Source organism: Peromyscus maniculatus, chromosome 12 (assembly GCF_049852395.1).
Source record: "Peromyscus maniculatus bairdii isolate BWxNUB_F1_BW_parent chromosome 12, HU_Pman_BW_mat_3.1, whole genome shotgun sequence".
Classification (NCBI taxonomy): domain Eukaryota; kingdom Metazoa; phylum Chordata; class Mammalia; order Rodentia; family Cricetidae; genus Peromyscus; species Peromyscus maniculatus.
In genome coordinates this window covers 11531726-11547936 of record NC_134863.1, presented here as the reverse complement: position 1 = coordinate 11547936, position 16211 = coordinate 11531726, and the positions used below count along the sequence as shown (strand labels likewise).

Here is a 16211-nt window from a genome sequence, read left to right as displayed (position 1 = left end):
CTGTACACGTCATTTTCTAGGTGACATCCTCATTGACCATGTGTACAGCCTTTATTAATTCTGGCTAAGATAGGGGTAATGACTACAGGAGCATCGAGAATGCACTATACCTGTTCATGCCTTTCTCACCCAAGTCCTATCTTCTCTATATTGCCATTTAATTTTTCCAGAACAGATCTGTGTTCTAGTCTAGCCTGAAATTTCTACAGCAAAGAATGAACTTATGTCTCTCTTTCTTCCACTTCTCAAGGACAAGGACTAATAAGATTGAGACATCCTGGGCACATTTTGAGCAGAATTAGGAGTCAAACTCTGGGTTTAATTAGCAAACTGCGCGTGGTTATGCTAATCATGCACTGAGGCAACTGGGCCACAAGCTCCAGTCCATATTAGCATACTAGCTTTTCTTAATACAAACTGCCATATAACAAAGTACTGAAAATGTAAACACACTGTGCATAAAATACTTTTGAAATGATGTTACTGAGCCATATACTGTTCACTGCTGAATATATATGTGTGTGTGTGTGTGTGTGTGTGTGTGTGTGTGTGTGTGTGTGTGTGTGTGTATACACACATATATGAGTGGTCACACTGAAAACATGAGGACCAATCACCACTGAGAAGAAAACTCCTGGAGCATAATAGAGTGCACCCCATTTTTAAATATATAGTCTCACTGAGTGTGGTAGTGAACTCCTTGTATAACAGTTCTCTGAAGTCACAGGCAGGCAGAACTGTGTGATATCCAAGTCAGAAGGGTATATATGTAGCTAGTTCCAGGAGAGCCATGGATACAGTGAGATCCTGTCTCAAAAACAAAAAACAAAAAACAAAAACAAAACACTATGTTGTCCAAAAAGTCCGACATCACAGATCAACATCCAGGTGGAGACTAGAGTTCTTAGTGGACACTGTGCCTAAATTGTGTTGCTTTTTGTGTCCATACTGATATTGTTAAACACCTTAAAGTTTTTCAGGTTTTACTGGAAGGAGCCCACGAAGTCTAGCACACATCCATCCTATCTCAACGTAGTGGTAAGCAAAGAATCTGTGATCTACACCACAACATGGGCTGTTTTCTTCCACACTTGCTAAATGTGTGCAGGCAGGGTATTAAATGTAGTCGTTGCACTGCATGTGTGAAGATCCTCATAACTTATTCTGGGCATTGGTGTGTTCATCTGCTTAGGAAAACACATATCAACCCACTACATATGGCTGTGGTGAGCTTTAAACACATTGTTATAGGTAAATCATGAATACTATTTTTTTCTCAAGGAATTTACAATTTTAATATAAACCAGCTGGCTCATTTCCAGTTACATTTTTTTTTAATTTTATTTTTCTTTATTAAGAAATTTTCTACTCACTCCTCATGCTATCCACAGACCCCCCTCCTCCCTCCTCCCATCCCCAACCCTCTTTCCCAAGCCACCCCGCATCCCCCAAATCAAGGTCTCCCATGGGGAGTCAGCAGAGCCCAGCACACTGAGCCTAGGTAGGTCCAAGCCCCTTCCCACTGCACCAAGGCTGTGCAAGGTGTCACACCACAGGCACTGGATTCCCAGAAGCCTGCCCATGCACCAGGGACAGATCCCGATCCCACTGCCTGGGTGCCCCCCAAACAGTTTGAGCCAAACAACTGTCTTCCATGTCCAGAGGGACTAGTCCAGTCCCATGGGAGCTCCACAGCCACCAATCCACAGTTCATGTGTTCCCACTACTGTGGTCCATTATCTCTGCACGTCCTCTCATCATGATCACAATGTCGCTCACCTACAGTATCTCTCCTCTCTCTCATCAATTGGATTCCCGGAGCTCAGCCTGGTGCCTGGCCGTGGGTCTCTGTATCTGCCTCCATCAGCCACTGGACAGAGGCTCTATGATGACAGCTAGGTTATTTGCTAGGCTGGTCACTAGAGTAGACCGGTCCAGGCACCCTCTGGACCACTGCCAGCAGAACAAGGTGGGGGTTAACCTTGTGGACTCCTGAGAGTCTCCCCAGCACCCTGCCTCTTCCTGTTTCCATGATGTCCTCATCTATCATGGTATCTTCCTCCCTGCCCTCCCACTCTGTCCCTGTTCCAGCTTGACCCTCCCATTTCCCTATGTTCTCATCCCCCACTCCTAAAAAAATGTATTTTGTTTACTCAATCAACATAGATGGAGTAAACAAAATACAGTTTTTAAAAAAAGTCTCCCAGAACAAGAATGGAGCCTGTGCTAGACCCTCCACAGTTGTCTTATGGCCAGCTGGCATGGGGGCTCAGGTCCTTAATATCTTTTTCACAACAGTTTTCCTGAAAATTGGGTTCAATGACATGGACATCTGTCTAGATAAAATAAGTTTAAACAGCCTGGTGCACAAAATCCCAAACTAAGGAGGTCACAGCTAGACGTAGCAACTGTAGACACATGACTATGATTTCTTACTTGAGGTATCACTTTTTTTTCTAAATCAAACTCCCAACTGTCAATTGATGAATGTGTTTTTGCTTACTGTGGTACACTAGACAAAAGACAACCAGTATTCACACAATTCACATCTAAAACATGTCTTCAGTGACTGGAATACATACCACCCCATCTGTCTTTCCCAGGTTCCATCTGCAAAACACAGTAAAGAAAACACTTTGAGACTCAGATTATGGTGAGTTCTGTTTGTACAACACTTTGGCTCACGTGTTTGCTGGGCATTATTACACCAAGGATTGCCAAGCCCTTGGGTGGAAGATTCTGGATTAGTATGTCATATGATACTGACAGAATATCTCAGGACGTCTCTTTTGTGACAAACACTAGTCTGTTTTTCACTTTTGCTGACTAGAGGCCACATCAGGTATCCCTATGTGTTTAGCCTCCACTGATGGTCAGCTAAGGTATATCACGACATGACAGAGCAACTCTATATCTGGTTAGTATGATTTGTTTGTTTGTTTGAAACAAGAATTAACCTTTATTGAGCACTTATTATGTGCCAGGACAGATTAATATCTTTTAATATTTTAAGGCAATTAAGTAAATATTGTTATTGCTACTTTATTGAGGAAGGCAATGTAGACACAGAAAGGATAAGTTTGCCAAAAGTCACAGAGCCAAGAACTCCCAGTTTTTCCAGACAGGAGGCTTGAAGCTCAGAGCTCAGGTTGTCATACCACCAGCTTCCTTTGTAGAGTCCCTCTGTGGCCCATGGGTTGGAATTCCTGGTCAGTGGCCACTCCCCCCCCCTACATGACCGAGCATGTACTGCCAAAATGATTAGTCATTCCAAGGCTTTATGGCCTATGTAATCCATGCACTGCATCAGGCAATCTATGCGCATACGTGGCATAGCTACATATGCCCTCGGGCAGGGGAATCCATAAAAAGCTAGTCACAGGGGCCGGGTGGGTGGTGGTGGTGGTGGTGGTGGTGGTGGTGCACACCTTTATTCCCAGCACTCGGGAGGCAGAGGCAGGCGGATCTCTGTGAGTTCAAGGCCAGCCTGGACTACCAAGTGAGTTCCAGGAAAGGTACAAAGCTACACAGAGAAACCCTGTCTCGAAAAACCAAAAAAAAAAAAACCAAAAAAAAACGAAAGCTAGTCACAGCCTCCTGTCCCCTTCTTCTCCTCCCCCTGTCCCCACAGATCTTCCATAGGTCCAAGCACATTCTCTTCTGTCCCTCCTTCCCTAATAAACTCTGAGAGTGGGTTTCGTGGTGCCTCGAACCTTTTCTCGCTCGGTAACAGTGCCGCTTAATGAATAACATCGTGCCGCCACATAAAAGCCAACACCACGTGCTCTTTTGCTCTCCCCAAAAACTGCCGCCTTCGCCGCCGCCGCCGCCGCCGCCTGGTTCTCCCGCGCCCGCCGCCGGGGTTTGCTTTCGAGGGCGCTAGTTCAAAGGCGGCCTCAGCTTCCCACGGGTCTCCCGGAGACTGCATATTCCCTGCCTGGTCCAGGGCGTCCGATTCGCAAGGCCACGCCTTGTGCTGATGCCTCGGGAGTCCCTCTCTCTCCCGGGCCCACAGTCCAGGATGCCAGCGGCGGCATCTTAGAAAAAAGACCTTAGCGTCCAGGAACCGGGCAGGGCGTGAGGAGTGCGAGGCCGGGGTTTTCTGACACAGCAGGGGCTGACGTGGCAGGGCTGGGGTCTCCCCATCCGCCACAACAGGTTTCTCTCCGCTGCCCGCGTCCGTCCGGCTGCGCGCCTCGCGAGCAAACGCCCCGGGCTCCGCCTTTGACTTTCCCCGGGCAGAGACACCCCTGCGGCCCGGTGACTCTCCCGCGCCTCCCTGCATGGCTGCCCTCTGCGCTTGCGCAGACCGTAGCTCGGGTGCCCCGGGAGGGCCGCGCCCACCCGCGCCCAGGCTTCCTGCGGTTTTTCACAAGCTGGAAGCGTGGCTGGCTGCGTGGTGCCTCTCCTCTCTCCTGGCGGCAGCTGAGCGGGGGCGAGGTTAACTTGAGGACTCCGGTCTGCACATGGTGTTGGCAGGGGCTTCCGGAAGGGGAAATACCGTTTTGTTGACCCCAGGTGGCCCCGGGGCTGGCCGGGGGCGGGGGTGTTGGAAGAGGACGTGAATTCTGACTGGAAAATGTCCCCCCTCTCTTCAAGGAGGGCCCCAAACAGGCCCCGTCCGGCCTCCTCTTGAGGCCAGGATCTTAGGGAAGGGTGTGTCCATGAGTTGGGTAGGACCCCCTTACACACGCGCGCGCGCGCGCGCGTACACACACACACACACACACACACACACACACACGCACGCACGCCCGCACCCCAGTCGAGGCCGAGGGTTTCGTGGTCCCCGAGGATAACGTGCACGCCCATGTGTTTGAGTCAGGCATACTGGTCTACACCTGTAGCTCCCACACTTGGGTGGTAGAAATGCAGGAGACCAGCAGTGTGAGGCAAGTCTGGGTTGTATGAGACCCAGTCCTACATGCCATAGTTTTAGGATATTTAAGGTATTCAGAATTGTAATCGCCCTTATTTAAGACCTCATAGGCTTAGGATGAGTTGGTGTTTCTGTGTTGAGAAAAAAATAGCCCCATCTCTGTTGTGATTTCTAGAGTGGTACAAAAATATCTAAGTTTCCTGTATTCTACTGATTATTATGATTACTATATTACTACTATGCCCTTTTATGAGGCACTCTAATAATGTACGTGCATCCCATGACTTAGAGTTCTGAGCAACTGGATACCCTATACTGGGGCATATGAAGCTTCCACAACATTGATCTTTGGGGAACAATCAAATTTAACCTAAACCAGAGGCTCTAGAAGTCATAAAAGCGGGAGACCCTTACGTGAACATTCAAGTCTACATGGATGATATGCCTATCAACTTCCAAGTGAAATTTACATACTTTTGTCAAAAGCGGAACACCATGCTCCCAAAGACATCCTGTCCCCTTGACTCAAAATCAATACCTGACATAAGCATGTGTGGGTGTTCTATGCAATCACTAATCTGGTCAAATTCTGTTTCCCCTTCTTCCTAAATATACTATTTAACACCCATGATAACCTAACCAACTTTATTTTTCAAGTGTGAGAGCCACCAAAACCTAAGGGAAGAATCATTAAAGCAGCTTTTCACTCTTTCATAAAGAAACTGTTTACCTTTGTCAAAGAACTGGGGGACTTCTGTACATCAGTTGAAGATGGTGTTGCAACTTGATGTTCAGGTGTAACTAGAGGGACAGAAAAATAACTGTCAGTTCATGGTACCATTTACCCACTCAAGCATCTTTACTTGACATGGATAAAAGTGCATGGCATCAGTACATGTGATTAGACTTAGTTAAGCGACTACTGGACTGTTTTTCCTAATGGCAAATGTAGGCAAAGATTAAAAAAATAATAATAAACAGGGTTTTTTTTCCTGCTTTCTAGAGAATAGGAATCTAAAGCAATGTGAGAGTCTGTGTTTCAATATGTAACTACTGAATGCATGTTTTAAAAAGCTTTTATACATTTATTCAGTGTGGGAGGGAGCACATCAGAAGACAACCTTTGGTGGCCAAGTCTCTCCTTCCATTAGGTGAATTCTGGGGACAAAATCAAAACATCAGGTCTGGTGACAAGCACTGATACTTACTGAGCCATCTCACTCTCTCCATTAAAATAAATCTCACAATTAAACAACATATCACCATCAATTCCTGAGATCATTTTGAAGCCCAGAAGAACTAACAATCCCTTCAGCATATCTCACAAACATATTTCAACCTCCATCAATTGATACATTCTGATTCTGCATTCACCACAAAGAACATAGAATTTTAGCCTTGATAACATATACATTTTACTGGGGAAGTGAATTTAGTATGAGGCATATGGTGTAACTGTATTGATCCTTCATCCTTTGACATACAACAATAATTTACTGAAGAGTGGAAACCAATAATAAGCATATTGTGTCTTGTTTCTCCTTCTAGTCTTTTCTTACTATTCTATGAACCTTTGTATTCATGTGTTTTGTGGCATCCAATTTAAAACCAGCAGTGATGGGGAAGAATGATTGTCTGGATCCTGTTGATCATTCAAGTCCTTTAACACAGTTCTACATGAGAGTTGCTTCAAGGGTGATGCATACTCTAAAAACTGGGTAGATATTCTGGGTACTTATGTGTCACTCTTTCAGGGTGTATAGCTCACAAGGTCTCTGTACTTCTAAGGGCCACATTTGTATTGCCATTAGACACCAATCAAAGATCTCCCCATTTGTAATTGTCTTTAGGCCAGGGGTGAAGGTGAGTGTCCCAACCCTAAGTATCTGTGAACTGATGAGAAGTACTGGTACTTCCTTATAATGACTAGGATGAAATGTGACACTGATGTAACAATACCTGTCCTGGGCTATGTCATAAAGTAGATAGTACCTAGGACTTCTACAGACTTGCAGATATCCTGACATGTGTTTAGAGACTCAGGATAGTGGGCAATATGTCTGGGTTCACATCTTGGCTCTTCTACTTAAGCATATTCTCTCTCTCTCTCTCTCTCTCTCTCTCTCTCTCTCTCTCTCTCTCTCCCTCCCTCCCTCCCTCTCCCTCTCTCTCCCTCTCTCCTCTCTCTCCCTCCCTCCCCTCCCCTCCCCTCCCCTCCTCTTCTCTTCTCTCTCTCTCTCTCTCTCTCTCTCTCTCTCTCTCTCTCTCTCTCTCTCTCTCTGTTGTGTTATTCCACCCTGGGAATTCACATAGTCAATGAAGAACATGTGTCTATGCTGTTGCTGAGTCATTTAATGAATATAACCCAAGCAGTGTCAACACTTGGGAAGGTTAGATATTGTAAAATATCCTGCTATCCAAAGTCCTGAATTTTAAATTCCCAGGTCACTGTTCTTCAATGGCATATGACTGATAGTCCTAAAGACCTACATTTCAAATTTACCAATCTCTATTGAAAAGAGGTATAGATTTTTAAATGATTCCTATGTTGACCTAAGTATACAATCAATCAAATGTCCATGCCTAAAAATAGCCAGCATTGTTCTCTAGAATATTCTAGCTACTTTACCATGGTCAGTGTATACCTGTTTAATGAAATGAACCCCAGAATTCTTGATGGATTAACATTACATATTAAAATGTCTAGTATTATAAGATCATTGAAAACATACAATCTTAATTAACAGCTCTTCACAAATATGAACATCTCTATATTTAGGTTTTGAACAATTCATGAAGACAGCTATAGCTCTGAAAGAGGTCTTCTATTCACAACCCTGGAGCAGTTCTGGGGAGCTAGCCTCTTCTGGACTGTATTTCAAAGTATTTCATAGAGAATAGAATATACATAATACATAATAAAACATAATTCTAACAACACAGAAGTTATAAATATTTAAAGATATTTTGAGAAACATTAACCAGTCTAATTGAAGTATTCAATGGCTAGTAATGTCATACCTCGACTACAGCAGTTCCCCATTATACTCTAATTCCAAAACAATATCTCTGTATCTATAAGCGTGTATATTGGAGGCAAGTCGCAATATATACTGGCACTCTGCACTGCGGTGCGAACATATCTAAGTACATGTCAGCAGCATGTCATAGAACGTTCATTGTGAACTCATCATACTGTGACACCCAACAGCTGCTATCTAGGCAAGTCAGCTCATATAAGTCCAAGACTACAGCCTGGGTTATTTTAAATGCCACTGTACTTTACTTCATGATGGCCAACTACAAAGTAAATGTTTTCCCTACACACACACACACACACACACACACACACACACACACACAAACACACACACAACTTGCCCTCAAGGAAATGGATGCACTACAGAATTTCTCTGTGGTGTCTATTAAATGGCAGAAGAGTGAGCAACATGAGTGAACTCAGGTAGCATGAGGTTTGTGTTGGTTACTCATGTAACTAACAGTAGAGAATGTATTTATTTTCACTGTTTACCTTCACTGTTTACCTGAGAAACTATAGAAGGGCCCTAGCTTAGCAGAAATATATGATCTTCCTCCAATATTTTCAACCTGCCTAGTGCCTATCAGTTAGTGATTCTCTGGTTAGAGGACCACACTGAGAGGTGAACAAGGCTTCCATATTTTCTAGAGATGCTCAGATTCAAAGTCACTCAGAGCCAAGTTGTCACATGATGGTTGGGATGAGTAGGAACTTCCCTTCCACTAGCCAGGCCTGGATATGTCCTCATTACGAATTGACAAGAACAGTAGCCAGGTGCATTGGTAATATAATAAACAGTGCCTGTACACGTCATTTTCTAGGTGACATCCTCATTGACCATGTGTACAGTCTTTATTAATTCTGGCTAAGATAGGGGTAATGACTACAGGAGCTATGGTGATATTTTATTTGTACTGAAGTGTGATTTTATTTGTATGTTTAAATAAAGTTGCCTGGGGGTCAGAGCTAATAGCAAGCCATAGCAGAAGCTGGGTGGTGGTGGCACACACCTTTAATCCTGATCACATGACAGGCAGATCTCTGTGTGTTCAGGAATACAGCCAGCATGGAGACACATGCCTTTAATCTCAATACCAACCATAGAGACCTAGAGGTCTGTATAGACTGGCAGTGACGAGGGGGTCATGTGGTTGGGTTTACAACCAATAAGAAGGCAGAACAGAAAGTCAATAAAAAGACAGACACACAGGAAGTAGGCCTCTTTCTGAGGGGAAGGACAGCAGCGGCAAGAAGGTTAAGAAGGTGGTTTTAAGTCTCAGCTCTTAGCTACTGCTCTGACCTCTTGGGCTTTTGACTCTGCATTTGGCTCTGTGTTTCTTATTTAATAAGACTGTTACATCTACAACAGTGCCTATACACATCATTTTCTAGGTGGCATCCTCATTGATCATCTGTACAGCCTTTATTAACTCTGGCTAAGATAGGGGTAATGACTACAGGAGCATCGAGAACGCACTATACCTGTTCATGCCTTTCTCACCAAAGTCCTATCTTCTCTATATTGCTATGCTTTCTTTTTTATTTTTTCAGAAAAGATCTCTGTAGTTTCTTTTGTTTTTTACTCTTGCTTTTTGGGGGCCCACCATCCAGCTCCTAAATAAATCACATAGAGGCATATTCTTTCTTATGAATGCCCGGCCTTAGCTTGGCTTGTTTCTAACCAGCTTTTTTAACTTAAATTATGCCATCTACCTTTGCCACGGAGCTTTTATCTTTCTCTGTTTCTATATACCTTTCTTTACTTCTTACTCCACAGCTTACTGTGTAGCTGAGTGGCTGGCCCCTGGAGTTCTCCTCTCCTTTTCTTGCTCCTTGATTTCTTCTCAGATTTCTTCTCCAATTCATTCTCTCTGCCTTCCAGCCCTGCCTATCCTTTCTCCTGCCTAGCTGTTGGACATTCAGCTCTTTATTATACCAATAAGGTGTTTTAGGGAGACAAAGTAACATAGCTTCACAGAGTTAAACAAATACAGCATAAAAGAATGCAACACATCTTTGCATCATTAAATAAATATTGCACAGCATAAACAAATGTAACACATCCCAAGCTAATAATCCACAACACATCAGGTCTTTGGTATTTCCTTCAGTCTGCAGAGATAGTCCTGCTGTCGAGTAACCATTCTGTACACTATGAAGATTTGTCACTGTGATTGGTTTAATAAAGAAGATGACTGGCCAATAGCTGAACAGGATAAGCTTAGGTAGGAGAGCCAAACTGAGAATGCTGGGAAGAGAAAGGGTGGAGTCAGAGGAGTTGCCAGCCCAATGCAGAGGGAGCAGGAGATGTAGGTAACATGCTAATAAAAGTACCGCCACATGCAGAGCATAATTGAGGTACATGGGTTAACTTAAAATGTAAGAGCTAGTTAGTAATAAGCCTGAGCTATTGGCTGACATTTATAAGTAATCTTAAGTCTCCATGTTGATTATCTGGGATCGGGGGTCAGGAGAGGAAAACTCTGCCTATAAATGGCACCCAACTTCCAGGGCCATGTTCCTCCACATAAAGCCTGAGCGAGCTTTAAAAAAGGTTCTAAACACACAGAAATGGAGCCAGACATGACTTCCTAGTCTTGTGTCTCTCATACCTGCTGCAGTACAGTGACAAAGCTCCTGGCAATGGCCACCACACCATGAACTAAGCCACACGGTGGGTTCCCATCACATGGGGCACAGTAGAGAGAAGTATCTCCCAGCAGCATACTGCATGGCAGGTTTAGGGTTTTTGCAGACAGAAAAGGTTACAGATACACAGTAAAGACAGATTCAGATGAAGACTTCTAAATGGATAACAGCATGTTTTAAAATATGCATACCCTTGGGATAGAAAAGATAAAGTGTAGAGGAAAGTCCTTTAAAAAGGAATAGAGTACTTTAAAAAATATAACAAGTCACATAAAGATAGGAAATATCGGGCTGGAGAGGTGGCTCAGAGGTTAAGAGCACTGCTTGCTCTTCCAAAGGTCCTGAGTTCAATTCCCAGCAACCACATGGTGGCTCACAACCATCTGTAATGAGATCTGGTGTCCTCTTTTGGTTGACTTGTGTACAATGCACAATCTATATTTATATTGATACAGATATGGATGTTACCATTAAAAGTCTATATATTTTCAGAACAAGGGGAACAGACACCAATAAAAATGGATGGACCAAGGTGATCTAGCATGCAAAACAGCTTCAAAGCTGCTGACTAAGATGATCCAGCCTCACAGACTACTCTAGCCAAGACTTAACAATTATCCTGATTTTCTCAAAGTTCCCTCAAAGATTAATAGTGCCCCAAGAAAACAGGAAGCAGTCTACAGAAAACAACATCCACATTCCCAAAATATTGGCTATGGATGTTTGTTATAATTTTAGGGGGGTTGATTACAAGTTGTTATTGGTAATGGTCAGAAAAAAAGCTGACCAAAAGAGATTAGATTCAAGATTCCATTCTGAAAAGAAAAAGGGAGGATATAAAAATAATAGAATAAAATGATAGATTATTGAATCTATTTTTAAACCAAATACAACTACCAGTCTTAAATATTTTATATTGGTATGAGTGTTTATATATTGATACAAATTTGAAGTTAATTTTGTAATACTGCATGTATGTTTCTACTCTTGTTTTGGTTATTATGCTTATGCGTCTCATTTTAAAATGTAATGTATAATTAAAAATACAGATTAAGCCAGGTGATGGTGTTACACACCTTTAATCCCAGCTAGAATTACATAGTGACCCTCACACAGCAATAGTGGGTGACTTCAATACACTTTCTTCAATATACAGGTCATCTAGATAAAAACTAAACAGAGACATGCTAGTGTTAAATAATGCCATAAACCATATGTACCTAGTAGATATCTAGGAAATATTTCATCCAAACACAAAAGAATATACTTTCTTCTCAGCAGCTCATGGAACTTTCTCCAAAATTGACCATACAACTGGACATGAAGTAAGTCTCAATAGATATTTAAAAAAAAATGGAAATAACATTCTGTATCTTATCTGAACACCATGGATTAAACCTAGATATAAACAACAGCAGAAATGCCAATAAGTGAATGGAGACATGGAAACTAAATAACTAACTACTGATGAAAATTGAGTCAAAACAGAAATCAAGAAAGAAATTTTTCAAATTGAATGAAAATGAAAACACAGCATGCTCAAAGCTATGAGACACAAAGAAGGCATTCTAAGATGCAAGTGTCCACATATAAATCAAACAAACAAAAAAAACAAAGAGATCTAATGTTGGCAACTCAATAGTAAACCTGGAAGCTCTAAAAAAAGAAGGAAAAAGATAATATTGTGAGATACTTGATTACACTGTATGAAAATATGTCACTGTGATTAGTTTAATAAAAAGCTAAATGGCCAATAGCTATGCAGGATTTTGGGGGCACAGAGTATGTTGGAAAGAAAGACAAAGATGCTGAGAGATGGGAATAAACAAAACATGCAGTAGGAGAAGTAACAGACATGACTCATAGCATGACATAGATTAATACAAATAGGTTCATTTAAGTTATAAGAACTAGTTAGAAACAAGCCTAAGCTACAGGCCAAGCTTTAATAATTAATAAGAAATCCCTGTGTCATTATTGGGGAGCTGTTGGTCCCAACAAAAAAATCTGTCTATAAATGGCATCTAATGTGGGGGGTATGAATACCCAAACATAGGGCCTGAGAAAACAAAAAATAAAATTATGGGCAAAGAACTAGTCCTGTAGTCTCTCCGGCAGGCTAGTTCTTGGCAGTGTACAAAGACATGGCTTCAGGCTGCTGCCTGTGGGATGGAGCCAGTTGCCAGCCACTAGTACCATGTGCCAGTGCCATGGGCTAAGCTGAGCTGTATGTCATGTGATCAGAGAATGACGCAGATGCTTAGTAAAGACAGGTCCAAACAAAAGCTATTTGTTATAGCCTCTAGACAGGTTACAGTGCATTTAACAATGTGTGAAGGCTTAAGGGGGAAAAAAGGATATAGACAGTTGTAAAAAGCAATAATTTAAAAATAAAGTTGTTGCTGGAGGGCTTCTCTCCAGGTTCCCCAAGCCCCGCAGTCTCACAATCCACTTATAAAATAATCACTCAGACGCTTATATTATTTACAAACTGTATGGCCGTGGCAGGCTTCTTGTTAACTGTTCTTATATCTTAAATTAACCCATTTTTATAAATCTATACCTTGCCACGTGGCTGGTGGCTTAACGGCGTCTTCACATGCTGCTTATCCTGGCGGTGGCCTTCTGTTTCCCAGAATTCTCCTCTCTCCTTGTCCCACCTACTTCCTGCCTGTCCACCTACTTCCTGCCTGGTCACTGGCCATCAGTGTTTTATTTATATAGAACAATATCCACAGCACTTCCCCTTTTTTTCTTTTTTTTAAAAAGTAAGGTTTTAACTTTAACATGGTAAAACTACATATAACAAAACAATTATTGAGCAAGAATAACAGTTACAATATTAAAGAAGATGTCCTATCTATCTTATATTTGTGAATTTAAGGTTTTATATCTAACTTATCTTTTATCATAACTGAGGAAATTACAACTATCTAGTCTTTAACCACATCAAAGACCTGAGAAGGAACATAATGGTACCTGAGAAATGGTAGATGGATGCAAGCAACTTTCGGGAATCTTGCAAGAGTAGACCAAGACAGCTGGCAGCCTGGACAGTCACCTAATGTTTCTCAGCATTGTTGGTGCATTTAAATTGGCTATAGGCCTAGAGTATCTGACAGACTACTTTCAGAAGCAGGATTTTTGAAAGACCATCTTACCCTGTCTTGGCAGAGTACAGTGGTCGCTTTCCTTGTGTCCCGCTTGTCCAGAAAGGACAGCGTTGCATTTGTACTGTCAGCATCAAGGCAAGGGCAGTTTTTTGCCCAGTAGGCCATTTTGTGCCAAAAAGACAAACTTCCAAATGGAAATGTCTTAGAAGCCCAACATTCTCTCAGGATCAATTGGTGCAGCCAGGAGCAATTGTGTCTCACGTCAACAGAATTCTAAGTTATTTAAATGCCATATTCTCTAGGTCTATGAAGTGTTTGAAGATTACCTATCTATATGAAATATATCTATGTATACCTAGAAGACTTAACTAACATGGCTACAAATATGATTATCATAGATGACCAATTATTAATCTATTTTTAATTATCCATTACAATTTTAAATGAGTTACATAAACATAATACCTCAAACAAGAATAGAAATATATATATATACATAGAAATATATATATATATACAGTATAACAAAATTAACTTTAAGTTTGTATCAATAAACTAAAATTTATACCAATGTAAAACATTTTAAACATAAACTAAAATCTATACCAATGTAAAACATTTTAAACAAGTTGTTCTTTAAAAGGTTCATTAATCTACCCTTTTATCTTATCATCTCCATATCCTCCTATATATCTATATCATATCCCCTTTTCTTTTTTAGAAAGAGATCACATTTATAATCAATCTGTTTTAAATAAAAATATTGGTTTTTCTCTGTCCCATACCAGAGGGCTCTTCTGATTTGGGACACAAGAATCTCTTAACCATTTTTTTTTAAAGCAATATGTCTGGGTTTAGAGGGGGAGTGAGCCAATTCCACCTCTAAAGCCAGCTTGGTATATTTGGGAATTTGGGCGTAGCATCTCTTACTACTTCCTGCTGGAGGGGGGCGCTGTATCTTATGCGGATGCAAAGAAAATTTTAGGCCTATGGGGTAGTCCATGAGGCTGTATTGTGTGAACCAGTTGCCTTGAAACCGCTCTGGATGTTGGATCATCTGGGCCATGGTGTCATCGGAGACCTTTCAGGGGGTCTTGGCTGGTCAAACCTGATGTATCTTAATCTGGAACAAATCCACAGCCTCTGGCTTTCTGTGGAAACAAAAGCAGAATCTCTTTTCCAAAGCAACATATCCTTAAATCCAAATTTTGAAGTGAAGGTACCTTTAAAATATACATTTTGGCATAACTCAACAGCTTTTGTAATCAAATGTTTTTCTTCAGTTACAAATATCAAAGAGAACATAATCCAGATTCTCTGTGTGGTAGCCATCTTTACGTGGCTTATGTTTTATATTACCTCGAGCCTATTGCTTTAAGCTGCACCATTCTAAGACTGAAACAGCGCTGTGGCTGCTGGCTCCGCCCACTTCAGCTTCCCAACATGGCGGTGGTACATTTTCTGCCAGCTCTGGGAGTCATCAATTCTCAGAAATAGTAGGTCTAAGCTTTTATCAAAGCAGTGTGTAGTCCAGAAACCTCTTTTTTTTTTTTAAATACTAGTAAAGACTAAATCTACCACACAGCATAATGTGCCACTGGCAGACGCCTCATTTCCGCCATACTGCTGGTCAAACGCACACACCAGGAACCCTCCAGTGTTCAAACCTTCATTTTGCAGCGTCTAGCTGCCCATATGAGACAAGAAGCAGGAACCTGGTTTTGGCTCTGTTTAGAATTGGTTATTAAATATTGTCAGGTTTAAGGTGGAAACTCGAGCCGTTGGGCGCCATTTGTTGCTGGAGGGCTTCTCTCCAGGTTCCCCAAGCCCCGCAGTCTCACAATCCACTTATAAAATAATCACTCAGACGCTTATATTATTTACAAACTGTATGGCCGTGGCAGGCTTCTTGTTAACTGTTCTTTTATCTTAAATTAACCCATTTTTATAAATCTATACCTTGCCACGTGGCTGGTGGCTTACCGGCGTCTTCACATGCTGCTTATCCTGGCGGTGGCTGCAGTGTCTCTTCAGCCTTCTGTTTCCCAGAATTCTCCTCTCTCCTTGTCCCACCTACTTCCTGCCTGTCCACCTACTTCCTGCCTGGTCACTGGCCATCAGTGTTTTATTTATATAGAACAATATCCACAGCATAAAGTCTTTAAAGAGAGAAGTAAAGTTAAAAAATAAAAAAAAGAATAAGCCATGTAGAGATGGGAAATATACAGAAAGCCTGGATCCTGTATAGTGTTGTATTGTCTTTAAACGTTTTGATTGCTGATGAGCAAAATGTTTTGATAGCTGCTGAGAGACATTGGATTATAAAAACTACCAAATTAAACTAGTCTCTATATATATTTTTAAATGTCTTAAATTGAATTTAAAAAATATGTTACTTTGGGGAAGAAGTTATGCTTTTGTTTCCAAAGGAAATAAAAGGCTATGGATTCATTAAAGGTAATTGGGCTCATATTTGATCAGGGGAAACCCCATAAAAATCCTGGCTACAGACATAAAGAAATAATCCTAC

General features: G+C 41.7%; 1 protein-coding gene across 1 annotated transcript in view; it reads right to left on the bottom strand.

The window, feature by feature from the left end:
* The window catches only part of LOC143268207 (uncharacterized), a 370245-nt gene that overhangs the window by 90470 nt on the left and 263564 nt on the right, over positions 1-16211 (bottom strand). The window contains exons 4-5 of the mRNA XM_076549348.1: positions 5610-5680; positions 2583-2610 (exon numbers count right to left, since the gene is read on the bottom strand). Of these exons, the coding sequence (XP_076405463.1) occupies positions 2583-2610; positions 5610-5680 (99 nt within the window). The remainder of the gene's footprint in view (positions 1-2582; positions 2611-5609; positions 5681-16211) is intronic.